Source organism: Antennarius striatus, chromosome 20 (assembly GCF_040054535.1).
Source record: "Antennarius striatus isolate MH-2024 chromosome 20, ASM4005453v1, whole genome shotgun sequence".
In the NCBI taxonomy this organism is placed as follows: domain Eukaryota; kingdom Metazoa; phylum Chordata; class Actinopteri; order Lophiiformes; family Antennariidae; genus Antennarius; species Antennarius striatus.
Window position 1 is genome coordinate 13,628,902 of NC_090795.1, and position 13,649 is coordinate 13,642,550.

The window sequence follows — 13,649 nt, forward strand, 5'->3', positions numbered from 1 at the left end:
TGCACGGTGACGCTTTATCGTTCGCAAAATACCCAAAAATTGAATGTCAAAAAATCCTCCTCGTCATAATTTTCCAGAGCTCAAATAAATTTTTTTTGTTTTTTTTTAAGATTGCTCATTTTTCTTACATGTTTCGGAATCTTATAGATTGTAAAGACTGACAGACGGAAATCTTTTTTTTTCTTTTTTAAAAGAAAATCGGTTCATATTAACACATTTTATCCATGGGTAAATCTGACCCCAGGGATTTTTGCCTCCAGAAAATGATTTACAGATAATTGCTAACCAAGGTTTTGTGTCAGGCACTATTTTAGTTGTTTAATACATGAATAACATCTTGATAATGAAGCATTGTTAATTTGGTAATTATTACAATTAATTTATCTTGGAAAAAAAACGTTTTTTTCCAATTTCCTGACAACATTATTCACCAAGTGTATGCAACCCATTGGCTTTACCAATGATCTTTTTATGCACCACCATCAGATTAAATCGAACACACGCACACGCACACGCACACGCACACACACACACGCACACGCACACGCACACACACACACGTTTTATAGAGCTGGGGGTCAAAGTAACCTGGAGGATAAGAGGAGGGTTAACCACCGTTTTACCTAATGAATTAAGGATTTTGGTGATTTTCTGATTGTCTGACGCACAGGTGATCTGTATTGATCTTGTCATTAACTTGTTGTGTTGTGCTGCGAGTTCTGCTGACATCAGTTGTGCAGGAATGCTGATTTGTTTCATGAATCAGGACCAGGTCAGAACAACGTTTGAAAGTGATTTAAATCTGATTAAAAGCAAGAAAAAAAGAAAATCAGATTTCTGTCACAGTACGGCAAAAAACAGAAAATTCTTTTTTGTTGCCGATTGGAAGCTTTCAGCCCTTCTGTGCTCATTCATTGAACTGTGTTGTTTTAAGTTATCAGTTGAAGATAAAGGAACAAAACCCAGCACAGCTGTGGGGGATGGGCCTAGAAAAGAAATCATTACAAGAGTTTGGACTTCGGCAAACCGTCCTATTCAAAACAAGTTTGAAGCATTCAACACTACTTCCCAACTTTTGAATTCTAGCTAAGATTCATATGGTTGCCTCAAATGTTTACTGTGTAAGAAAACAGCAAACACATAATTAGGTAGAAGAGAACTAAAGCACCAATAATGATTAAAAATAAAAATGTACATGAATAAACTCCAAATTCTGCCAAGTCAAAACTGTAAGTTACAAAAAAAATACTGCAACATAATGTATGTGTTTGGTAATCAAACAAATAGTTAAATTAATAACAAATTTTCTTTTATGTTGAAGCTATACACTGGCGTTAAACTATACAATGTAGGGTTCTTCAGACAGATGCGCCCACAGTTCCAGTTAGGCTCTACCTGACATACAGAGACAGCTGGGAGATTGTGATACTTGCTCCTCTTATTAGTTTAGTTCTAATGAGCTGCACTGACTGTATTTAATCAAACCTTGAATGCTTGATTTCTGTTGCACATTTGACATCTGGCAAAATTTCCTGCAAAGCAACAAACTTGTAACAATTGATTATTGCTGTTATTGAAGCTATGACACCTTCAATGTCTAAATTTCTGCATGCATTAAAGTTTTGATGATATTAAGCGGCAGAAGAAGAATAAAAGAATGAATGAATGAATGAATGAATGAATGAATGAATGAATGAATGAATGAATGATCTCAAGTGTCTCACATATTTCATCAATCTCTTCCTGTTTTATCTTTGTGATGGTAAATGACTCACAACCATTCAAGCAGCCTTAATGATTTTACAACACAGACACATGACATTCAAGGCATTTATTTGACACACTCCTTCTTCCTTTATCAAAACACACACAGAGTTTCTTGGAAGCAACAGCAGTTACAGAAAAGAAGAGCAATGTGTTGGATTTTCTCCAAGGTAATCAGAAAACTAAAAAAAAACAGGTTCAAATAATCACAACGGATGGAGGAGAGGCATGTGGTGTAAATAATGATAGGTCAGTGGATCATATTACTAATGCACTAATTATGATCCATCTTCAGCACTATCATCATTAACATTCAGGAGAAAAACAACAACATAAATAAGTGTTCCTAATTTTAAAGATATTTTAACGTGAATAAAGAACATTTTTGGAAAGGAATTAAAACATACCATGGAAGAACTGTGACCTGTTGAACTGTTGTGAATGAAACTATTTACCATTGTAATCTTAACGGCTTTTAGATCTATAATGGAAATCCATTGAAATTCATTAAACAAAACATTATTGTTAAAAAAAAACCAGAAATTTTTATTTATGATTAATGAGCTTAAATAAATTGGGAAGGTTACTGCTACTCTGTTGATCAAGTTTTTCATTTAGTCTAGAAATGAATAAAGTGCCAAGTACAGTGAATAAAATCTCTATGAATTGCCCTTGTGTGTGATTTACTTCTTCTCTGTATTTATTTATACTGTGATATAATACTTTCCTCTAACATTTACAAAACTGATGTAGGAAACTCTGAACACCTGTCACTGTTTTAGTTTTTGGAAACTTTGTTCACTCGCCATAATTGGGAGCACTGGTCAGTTAATCAAGTGGTACTTGCTTTACAACACCCTGCCAATTTGGTGATCTGCTTAAGATACGACTTTCCATTTCCTCTCCATGATGAGTGTTGCGTTGTAAAAGTACAAGAAAACAATCATGAAATATATCAGTATTTCTAATACCAAACTGTTATCTAAAATGTAGTGAGAAACTGCAATAGAAATTATCGTCTTTGGAAAAACCTAACATAGAGGTAAAACCTTTAAAATTTTGATAAACAGATTATATTGGAGTTTGTTTACACAATCTGAAACTAACAACCTAACGGTAAATCAATGTGAATATTGGTATACTATTCATTATAGAGCTGCTTTAGTCATGCCATGCTTGAGAGTTTATGAGCATGATGTGCTATTATCAAGCCACTCATCTCAATGGGAATCAGGTCTGGATTTTAATTTGATTTTATTAATTTTAGCCATTCATAGATAGACTTACTCTCATGCTTGTCATGCTGGATGGCCCAATTCTTTTTGAAATTCAAGACACAGATTAATGTCCTGACATTCTCCATCAAGATTTACTCATGAAACAGAATGCAAATCTCCCTGAATTATCATTAGGTCGTTTTTTTGCATTTATTCGTCTTTAATTTCGTTTTACTTTTTTTTTTCTGCGCCATGTGACATTCCACTTTGATTTGCAGACGATTTAACAATTTCTTGCTGACATGTCTGTTTTAAAGGTTTCATGTTTTTCTTTTTCTTTTTATGTGACGTATTTATGTAAAAATATTACATAACACGCTTTGCGAATTATTGCGATTATACGTAAACTTTGGATAACGTAGAGACAGTGTTCTTCTAAAATACTGGGTGGATGTTATTCCCATTTTCAAATCGACATTGGCCATGGATATTTGTAATCTCAAATCCTAAGAGGCTTCCGTAGTTTCAGACGATACCATGATACATGGGTTTTCAAACGACATAGGGCTCGATTAATTTATTGTTATGATAATGAGTTTAATGGAAATATAATGTATTATGTTAAACATAAAAATATCAAAGACATTTCACAAAGGCCAAAAAGTAAGGAAATCCCTTCGTAAAAGATGTGTACTTTTTCACAACATCCCTCGGACACAGTGGTACAATCCGAGAGGTAGGGAAGACCTGTAAGTGAGACAAATCAAGCCCGTGACAGCGGAGAAACTTCAGTTTTTTAACTAGTATATGCTAAATAGAGGTATGTACTATTCAAAACTCCACATGTGACCTCAGTAACTTGTTTTGTTTAACAATAGCAGAGTGCTTTGCCGAACTGTCACCCCAAATGAGAGAAATTTGTAAAGAAGATGACCATTCGCTAGCAAGAGCTGAGCTATCGCTAGCCTTCTGCTAGCTGCTACTTGATGCCTCATAACTAATAAGACCTGTACAGGAAGACATAGCATGCTAGCTAGGAGCTAGCTAGCATTTAGCAAGCTATCCTATTTTGGGATTGGCATTCCGTTAGCTACTAACCTCGACTTGACTGTCAGTATTATGATTGTAACAGGGCTGTTTGTTGGGTTATGTTAATGCATGCTTGTGGAAGACAAATATTATTGTGTGTGAAGTGGTTAGCAAGAATAACTGCACATGATGATGTTGCAATGTTTTTTTCTGACGTGAAATCAGGTATGAATGACGAGAAACAACATAGGGCCATTTCTTTTTCTTGCTGACATTATTGTGGTATAGCTATTGAAATGAATGAATTATTATATACAGAACCTTCGCCACTTGTTTGCCAAAACGCAAGACTGCATTAGTGTAATAGCCAATAGTACGAGTTCAAGTGGTGATGGATGCTAGGATTGTGTCAGTGAACTTCAGCACTGACATCAGCTGTTGCTGCCGTGATAATACGTGAAACCGTTTCGTGATGAACAATTCAACAGCAGACTGGTTCCACTGAGGCACCTGCTCACACAACCTTGTTTCCTAAGGATTCAAATTGATCCTATTGGTTGTCAATTTCAGCGAGTTACATTGATTACAAATGCTGTATTGAACAATATTACATTTGTCAAAATTTTGTAATTACACTGTATTCACTGCTTTTAAAAAAACCTTTTCATCATTGTGTTCATTCTGTCATCTTGCCGAGGACAACGGCCTTTCCTTGTTTGTTTCTTCTGCCATGTAAGCTTAGCTTGTTACAAACATCTAATCCATTCAGTAAGGGAGTATTACATCTGCTTTAATAGTCCAAACTGGGGGATGTGCAGTATGGTGATTACTTGATGTCTCATAAATTAAACTAAAACAGAAGTCAAGTTTCTCTTTATGTCTTTTTCTCTTTCAAGCTAAAAGAGAAACTATACAATGTCCTTAAAGCCACGGGTGGTGGATTTTGACGAGACATGGAACAAGCTGTTGACGACAATCAAGGCGGTTGTGATGCTCGACTATGTGGAGCGAGCCACATGGAACGATCGATTCTCGTATCCTATATCAACTTACTCCATAGTGAAATGTACATGAAGATGCAAGTTTTTGCCATGTTTCAGAGCCAACTTTACGATCATGAAGTCACAGGGGATCAGTACAGCTTAATTTTCTCAAATTTGTAAAATTTCAGTATTAATTGAAGAGTTGTTTGAAGTTAAAATGTATTTGTGTTACATTACTAACATTGCAGGAGCTTCATTTATAAATGTATTTCTATCTACATGTAATGCACCAAGTTTGCCCTTGTTATTTATTCTGAATTATGATACCAGTGACATTTATGCCCTGTGCGTTGCATACCCAGAGCCTTTGGGTGAAAGATTGTACACAGAAACCAAGGTATTTCTTGAGAATCATGTTCGGCAGTTATACAAGGTAAATATTCACAAAGGCAGATCACAAAAAAAATTATAAGAGTGGCTTTCCATGTTATGCCTCTTTCTGTAACTGCTTTTATATTTGTGTGCATTTTAGAGAGTTCTGGAATCTGAAGAGAAAGTTTTAGTGATGTACCACAGATACTGGGATGAGTATAGCAAAGGAGCTGACTATATGGACTGCTTATACAGGTAACACTACTCACTATGATTTCCTCTGTATCTACTGGATGGATGTGTCAGTGAGTCATCATGCTGATTCACTGGTTAATGCTGTATTTTTGTCTCTTCCATCATCCACAAAATAATATGAATTTGAAATCTTTGCAGCAAAAACATTACTTTGGCAGTTTCATTATTAATAATAATAATAATTATTATTACACAGTATGTGCTCCGAGTGTATGATGACACTGCTTCTTTGCTTGTTTTATAAAGCGAGTCAGGTTTTCTCTTCCTCATTAAACATCTTTCAAGTTCAGATGAAGGACATGTCTCTATTCAGCTTGCCATTGTCATTGTGTTGAAGCACATGTTTAACGATATGTATGAACCAGAGGTGGTTGTTGATGTGTTAATTTTGCCCTGATATGTTGGGTTCCTTCATCACTGATTGTACTAATTCTACTATAAATAATGCTACACAATTTCATGCATATTTTAATGCATTTAAACCAATACCTTGAAAAGCAAAGGCTGGAGTGCCAATGGGCTTTTAGCATACCCTGATTCATTCTAAATCAATACTCCCTTGGAAAGCATTCACATCTATTTTTATGTGTACTTCCCACCAGACTGTCTTTGCAGACGTGCCTTTGTAATGTATTATGTCAGCAAGAGAGAAAGGATGGCTCCAGGCTTTAGTAGTGACATGATCATGTTCTGTCCTTTATATAGATGAGGGTCACTTATTATCCTCGACTGACGTCTGTGTGAATGCTCGTTTGAATACTGGCAAGCACATGCAGTACCATAGAGTGAATGTTGTACTGAAGTGAACCGAATGAAAATAGAGGATTACAGTTTAAAGCTTGTATATTAGCAGTGTGTATGAAACTCCATTCAAATCCATTCAATCTGAACAGCAGTTTGTGTAGCAGCTGTCCTCCCACTCATCCCTTTGGAGGTGATAGTACATATCAGATATGTTTAGTGTCACTGTGTGTGTCTGCTTTTCAGCACCACAGTATCTGTCATGAATTAGTGCAGTAGCACACATTAAATTGTCTTCATCTTTACACTGTTAGTGATACAAATATGTACCAGTAAAATGGAAACACAGCCCTGTCAGAGCTACATTAACTATTCTAACATTAGTTTAAACTGTTCACCAGCTAATCAGATGACTTTTTCTGTCTGCTTTTTAGTCCTCTGCAGTTATCATACAATGAGATAAAACTTTGATTTTGTTTGCAGAGGATTATTGAATGCATTAGAGATGAGTGACAGTAAAAACCTTGTGTTTAAATGATATGTACAATTTGATGTTTTTTGAGTACCAGAAGAAAAGGCAGAGTCAAATTCTGTAGAGAGCAGCTCCCCCCAAAATAGTAGTCATTTGTCGAGTTTCTAAAAGTGATTATGATTTTGTAAAAGTTGTATTTTAAGTAAAATATTCACTAAAATGTCTTGATGTTTGCCTAAAGCTCATTAATCGTTTAGGAATCCTGTGTTATTAGTGACCCCTGGGAGCAGAGTTATTGTGATTTAGCTGCTTAGCATACAGTTCTACATATCCACACTAACATAAAACAGATATTAGCTTTTTTTGTTCGACACACTGACCTCCCTCTTCACTTCGCACAGGTACCTCAACACTCAGTTCATCAAGAAGAACAAGCTAACAGAAGCAGACCTGCAGTATGGCTATGGAGGAGTGGATATGAATGAGCCACTCATGGAGATTGGGGAGGTATCTGATGTTTTCACTTATTTTATTCTTGTTTTTTGCACTAGTCCATAAAATGTCCAGGACATCCACAATTACTCACCCGACTGATTGAGAGCTTAATGGGATTCAACATCTGGGATCAACGACCAAAGTTATGATTTGACCTTAGACCACCCACCTACAGCAGGCCTCTCAGTTATCTGTGCTGTTGTTTTCTTGTGTTGTCGCAGTTGGCGCTCGATATGTGGAGGAAGCTGATGATTGAGCCCCTTCAAGCTGTCCTGATCCGGATGTTATTGAATGAAATCAAAAAGTAATATCTTACAAAAGCTGAATTTGAACTTCTTTATAACTGCAAATGATTATAGCACACATCATAGTAAAAACAACCTTGTTTCTGTCTTACAGTGATCGTTGTGGTGAGAATCCCAACCAGAAGGTAATCCATGGGGTCATTAACTCCTTTGTTCATGTTGAACAGTACAAGAAGAAGTTTCCATTAAAGGTAAGATAGAAAAATCAGATTGTGCATCTTACATCTAACCATCAATTTATTTAGTTGCAGTTTGTGAGGTGAACTCAAACAGGACAGTGTTTTTCTGTTTGTTTGTTTTGTTTATGTGTGTCCATGCTTACTGAGTCTCTATCATCTTTTTCCTGTGTCACAGTTTTATCAGGAAATCTTCGAAGGGCCATTTCTGACAAAAACAGGAGAGTATTACAAACAGGAAGCCTCCAATCTGCTGCAGGAATCCAACTGCTCACAGTATATGGAAAAGGTGAGAGAGATGGACACATGTTAGCTGTTAAACATGGATGTGGTTTCAGAGGAGCTCCATGTCGTTGATGTGTCTGTCTGTGTTTCTGTGAACCATCAGTCCACGTCTGTCTCCTGACATAAGAGTTTAAGAGTATTAACGCCACCATTAACCCACAAAGGCAGAGATCAGAGACTCATGGGCAACTTGATCTCTCTCTTGCTCCCTCCTGTACATAGACTGAAAAATTAATCAGATCTGTCTGATAGATTTATCCCTGGAGCCTGTAAACAGGATCATCATTAAGGCTTTACCAAGCATTATGCCAGTGTATGATTCGACCGTGAGCAGTAGAGGACAATCCCCTCCTGTCTGAACAGCCTTATTCATGGTTTATTATCTGACCCTGCTTATCCCTGTGGGGAGAGGACTTTTTGACTTCCTTATTTCTCCTCACAACTGTAGGGAAATTATTAATTTAATTGGATTGTAGTTCCAGCTAAATTTGATGAGATTTCTTTGAAAGAATAAACAAAAAACAAGCATCCAATTAAGGAAATTCTTCACACATGAGATCATCTCATAAAACTATGCAAATCCTTAAATTTCTAAAAAGGGAATGAGTGCAGTTTATTTAGTTAACTCACATATATGTTCACTAGTTTACGTGACTTATTGACATCTGCAATGAAACTATACAGTTTAACCAACTCTTCTAACCCCAGCTGTCAATTGTTGTTTCTCTTCAGGTTTTGGGCCGGTTGAAAGACGAAGAGATGAGATGCCGCAAGTACCTGCACCCCAGCTCTTATGCCAAAGTCATCCACGAATGCCAGCAGAGGATGGTGGCAGATCATCTGCAGTTCCTGCATGGGGAGTGCCAGAACATAATTCGGCAGGAGAAGAGAGACGGTCAGTCCATTTCTTTTATCCCTTGTGTCTTAATGTAGTTTGGTGTAGTCAGTGTTGATATCAAACTGTGTCCTGTTGTGTTTCATACAGACATGGCCAATATGTACACCCTGTTGCGTTCTGTGGCCAACGGGCTGCCCCATATGATCCAGGAGCTGCAGGTCCATATCCACAACGAGGGCATCCGAGGCACCAGTAACCTCTCTCAGGAAAATGTAAGTCGTGTGTGCCCAGTACTTTAAAACAGTTTGAGGGGGACTGATTATTTTGATTGTCATGAAATGTCACTTCTCTCTGTTCAAAACACATCATATCTGCTTTCTGTCTCGTCCAGATGCCAACCTTGTTTGTGGAGTCGGTGCTGGAGGTTCACAGTAAATTTGTTCAGCTCATAAACACAGTTCTAAATGGAGATCAGCACTTCATGAGTGCCCTCGATAAGGTATGAACCAAGAGTCATTCACCATGTTCATAATAGAATGTATCAACTGACTCAGAGGTCAGGTTCCTGTTTCCTAATGTACACAGCTACAGTTGTAAACATGTTTAAAGTATAAATACTTTAGGAATTCTTTCAGCACCGGACTGAATCTGTTTTTTTGATTTTCCATAAGGCTTTAACGTCAGTTGTGAACTTCAGGGAGCCCAAGTCTATCTGTAAAGCCCCTGAACTGGTGACTACACACACAAACACACACGCACACACTCACACTGTAGTGCACTGTTGACCGAGTCACCTCCCTCCTGGTGTCTTTGCAGCTGGCAAAATACTGTGACAATCTGCTGAAAAAATCTGCAAAAGGAATGACAGAAAACGAAGTGGAGGACAAGTTGACGAGCTTCATCACAGTGTTCAAGTACATAGACGATAAAGACATCTTTCAAAAGGTAACCACAACTCTTTTTGTCTTGGAGTATAACAGACACAGATGTTTTCTCAATACTGTCAGATATTGTGAAGCACATTTATTCATAAAATGAAGCAGGTTTTGTGCTTAAAATAGCATTAGCCTCAAACTGTCTGTTTTTAGTATTCTCAATGGTCCTCAGTTGCGGTTTTTGAATGAACTTTGTCTGTAAGGAAACTTTTTAAAGTCTGATTTCTTTTTTCACAGTTTTATGCTAGAATGTTAGCAAAGCGGTTAATACATGGTTTATCATTGTCGATGGACTCAGAAGAAGCTATGATCAACAAACTAAAGGTAAATTCTTGTGTAACAAGAATCAGGGTTTCTCTGTTTCTAAATCACAGGTGCAAGAAACCCACAAAATTTTTAATTTTTTTGAATGTCCTTCATTAACTTTTCAATGATTCTCTTTTTTGCTAACTCCTTTCATCTTTACCATGCCTGTCATCCTCCTATTCATTTCTGCAGCAAGCATGTGGCTATGAGTTCACAAGCAAACTTCATAGAATGTACACAGATATGAGCGTGAGTGCCGACCTCAACAATAAGTTCAACAATTTCATCAAGACGCAGGAGACAGTGGTGGACCTTGGCATCAGCTTCCAGATCTATGTATTACAGGTGAAGAGGAATCCAGAGTGGCTAATTGAGTGATTGATTGATTGATTTTAGAATTTCTGCTCTTTTATTTTAATGTCTTCATCTGGGTGTAAAAGTTTAGGAAAATTATGGCACTCTTAAGTTCTCAGGCATGAATTCTTTTCAGGCTTACAAATGCTATCAGGCTTAAATCCTTGCTATGTGTAGGTAGGTTCTACCATCCACAGCTTTTGTTTCTAGTTTCTATGCAGATGTGTGATGTTGTTTGTGTCGTGTGTTTGCAGGCTGGAGCATGGCCTCTCACACATGTCCCCTCCTCCACATTTGCCATCCCACAAGAATTAGAAAAGAGCGTGCAGATGGTGAGTCGACTTCTGTTTGACTGAATTAAATCTTGATTAAAGCTGCAACTTGTAGATTAAAACTCAGCCTTTATCGGCTTTTTACAGTTTGAGATGTTCTACAATCAGAACTTCAGCGGGAGGAAGTTGACGTGGCTTCATTATCTCTGCACAGGTAGAGACAACCATCCATGTTTAAAGCTGATTATGTGAGATATTAATGTGAAAACGCATCTGTTAAAGCTGTCTGTGTAGGTTCTCAGTTATCCAGGTCATGTTTATCCAAAACTGTTTAAGTCAATAACCTGATATTCAGTTCTGGAGAAATCTCTTGGATGAGGGACGAAACGTCTTCAAGAACTTTCTTAACGTCCAGTGGATTGACTTGAACAGCTTTGGATCTGTTAAGCTATTATTTTGAAACTTGACAATAATCAGCAGATAGGTCATTGTCTTTTATATCAAAACTATCCACACTTAAATTCAAAATCAACAAATGTCAGGTTATAAACCTTAAATTTTCAATATTAAAAGATTCAAAAGTTGTAAATTGTTATATGTCATTATTGTTTTTTTCTTTTTTTCAAAATTACTTGATTAGACGGCTTATTTGATTTCACTTTTACATCACACACAAACACTTCCAAACACAGCAATGCAGATTTCAGAGACACAAAACAACTACACGCCCATTTAGCCCTTGGAAGATGGTTTTTTTGTTTTTGTTTTTTTTTTAACATATTTTAATATGCAGTTGGATAATCTGTTTGTCCTTCTCAAACAGGTGAGGTGAAGATGAACTACCTATCCAAACCGTATGTTGCTATGGTGACCACCTACCAGATGGCCGTACTGCTGGCCTTCAACAACAGCCAGGTAGTGACATACAAGGAGCTTCAGGATGGAACCCAGATGAACGAGAAAGAGCTACAGAAGACCATCAAGTCTCTGCTGGACGTTAAGATGCTCAACCACGATCAACAGAAGGTCTGAGTGAATCTGAAGAAGATCCCATCCTGACAGCCAACCTGAGGTGTTTCATCATTCAGTTACCCCAATAGCTAGTGACATGTGATTCTTCTTTGACTCCACTAACAGGAGGAGATCGAAACAGAGTCAACATTTTCACTAAATATGAGTTTTACCAGTAAAAGGACAAAGTTCAAGATCACAACATCAATGCAGAAAGACACACCCCAGGTCAGAGGAATGTTTATCCATCCCTTGGTTAAGTGTTTTGTCATCTTATTTTGCAGCAATTTTGAAGTTCTCAACATTTGTCACATTTTTGTTTGATCATCAGGAGATGGAGCAGACGAGAAGTGCCGTAGACGAGGACCGCAAAATGTATTTACAAGCTGCTATAGTGAGAATCATGAAGGCCCGCAAGGTGCTCCGACACAACGCCCTAATCCAGGAGGTGGGTGAAGGTCTTATCTTGAAACCCTTTGGATTTTATTAGACAAATAGAAATAGCTTGTGCATTCATACTTGTCAGAAGAACAACAAATGCTCTGTTGAAGTAACAATGAGCTTTTAATTGTGTGTGTAAGTTTTTGTCATCTTTAAATACACATTTTCTGGCAATTATTTCATCGTTAAATTGTTTTTGCTTTAATTAATCTATTTTTATCTGGATTAAACAAGTTTGACTACAGATTGTAGCTAGAGTTAGACTATGGGCCAGGACTCACGCTTCCATATTTGTAGCATTATATTAACTGTTCACTGTTTCTCAAACATCTGTGCAGGTCATTAACCAGTCCAAAGCCAGGTTCAACCCAAGTATCAGCATGATCAAGAAGTGCATCGAGGTGCTCATTGACAAGCAATACATTGAGCGTAGCCAGACCTCAGCAGACGAGTACAGTTACGTGGCATAGGCAAAGGAGCCGAGCCGGGAGCACTAACCCGCCCAACTCTGGGACCGACAGGCAGACGCAGGTTTAAAACGTGAACGAAACAACGAAAGAGACTCATTCACCCATTTAGGTTTTGGACCGTCGCTATCTTTGGTGACTAAAAGCAGGACTGTGCCTCCATGATTGAAAAGAAGAAAGGTCATCATGTCAGACAGCCAGCTAACGCCACCATCCTCCTCCCATCTTCACACACGTTCTGATTTTATACTGTTTACAATGTCACCAGTGCCACGCACCTCTGCGTCAAAAAGCAAGAAGACAATGCCTAGAGTTGTTCAAGAGGAGAGAAAGATCTGATAAACACACGAGTCAACCGAAAGATAAGGTAAAAAGGACTGGAGAAAGGTAGTTGTGACATCAATGACACATTGGTGGCTACACGTTAAAACATGCTTTCTTTTCTCACGTTTGCAGTTGTGTGTTTATTATTCTTTCTTTGTTAAATGTCCTGAAGTTAGTAAAAAAAAATATTGTAATAAAACTGGTATACTGACTATTGTATCTACTTTCAAATGTAAAGAAAACATGAGATGACAAACATGATTATGCTGCTTGTCAAATAAATAAATAAAGACACTGAAAGGTTTTATGTAAATATTTGTGGTGTGTTATGTCAGTTCTGTTTGTAAGTGAATGTGTTCTGATACTGAGCGTCTCTACATAACAGCCTTCTGTGGTTCTTTTCTCCATAACAGTTTACCTACTGTAGGACAAGCACCAATGTTATTAGTACAAATAGTGGCTCACTAAGCCATGATGGAGCTGTGATGAAACATTGTGGGTGAATGCCTGTAACACATCATAAACTTACACAGATATATCGACTACTAGCACTGACATTTAATCCATAATACTATTGAAAAAAAGTAACGGGGAGAAATAAATATTG

General features: G+C 37.4%; 1 protein-coding gene across 1 annotated transcript; it reads left to right on the forward strand.

The window, feature by feature from the left end:
- Positions 1 to 3,717: 3,717 nt before the first annotated feature.
- Positions 3,718 to 12,987, forward strand: cul2 (cullin 2). The gene is made up of 21 exons (XM_068303948.1): positions 3,718 to 3,801; positions 4,907 to 5,044; positions 5,324 to 5,426; positions 5,526 to 5,620; positions 7,235 to 7,340; positions 7,550 to 7,632; positions 7,728 to 7,824; positions 7,988 to 8,098; positions 8,827 to 8,989; positions 9,080 to 9,204; positions 9,324 to 9,431; positions 9,604 to 9,663; positions 9,749 to 9,877; positions 10,105 to 10,191; positions 10,366 to 10,518; positions 10,782 to 10,859; positions 10,947 to 11,013; positions 11,623 to 11,825; positions 11,937 to 12,038; positions 12,142 to 12,258; positions 12,590 to 12,987. The coding sequence occupies exons 2-21, from the start codon at positions 4,926 to 4,928 to the stop codon at positions 12,719 to 12,721; spliced, it is 2,238 nt and encodes a 745-aa protein (XP_068160049.1). The 5' UTR covers positions 3,718 to 3,801; positions 4,907 to 4,925; the 3' UTR covers positions 12,722 to 12,987.
- Positions 12,988 to 13,649: the final 662 nt, after the last annotated feature.

Bases quoted from the DNA above. Each gene is read 5' to 3' on its own strand.
- cul2 (XM_068303948.1), top strand. From the start codon at position 4,926: ATGTCCTTAAAGCCACGGGTGGTGGATTTTGACGAGACATGGAACAAG. The intron at 5,621-7,234 runs GTAACACTACTC...CACTTCGCACAG, and splicing joins TATATGGACTGCTTATACAG to GTACCTCAACACTCAGTTCA. The intron at 9,205-9,323 runs GTAAGTCGTGTG...TGTCTCGTCCAG, and splicing joins GTAACCTCTCTCAGGAAAAT to ATGCCAACCTTGTTTGTGGA.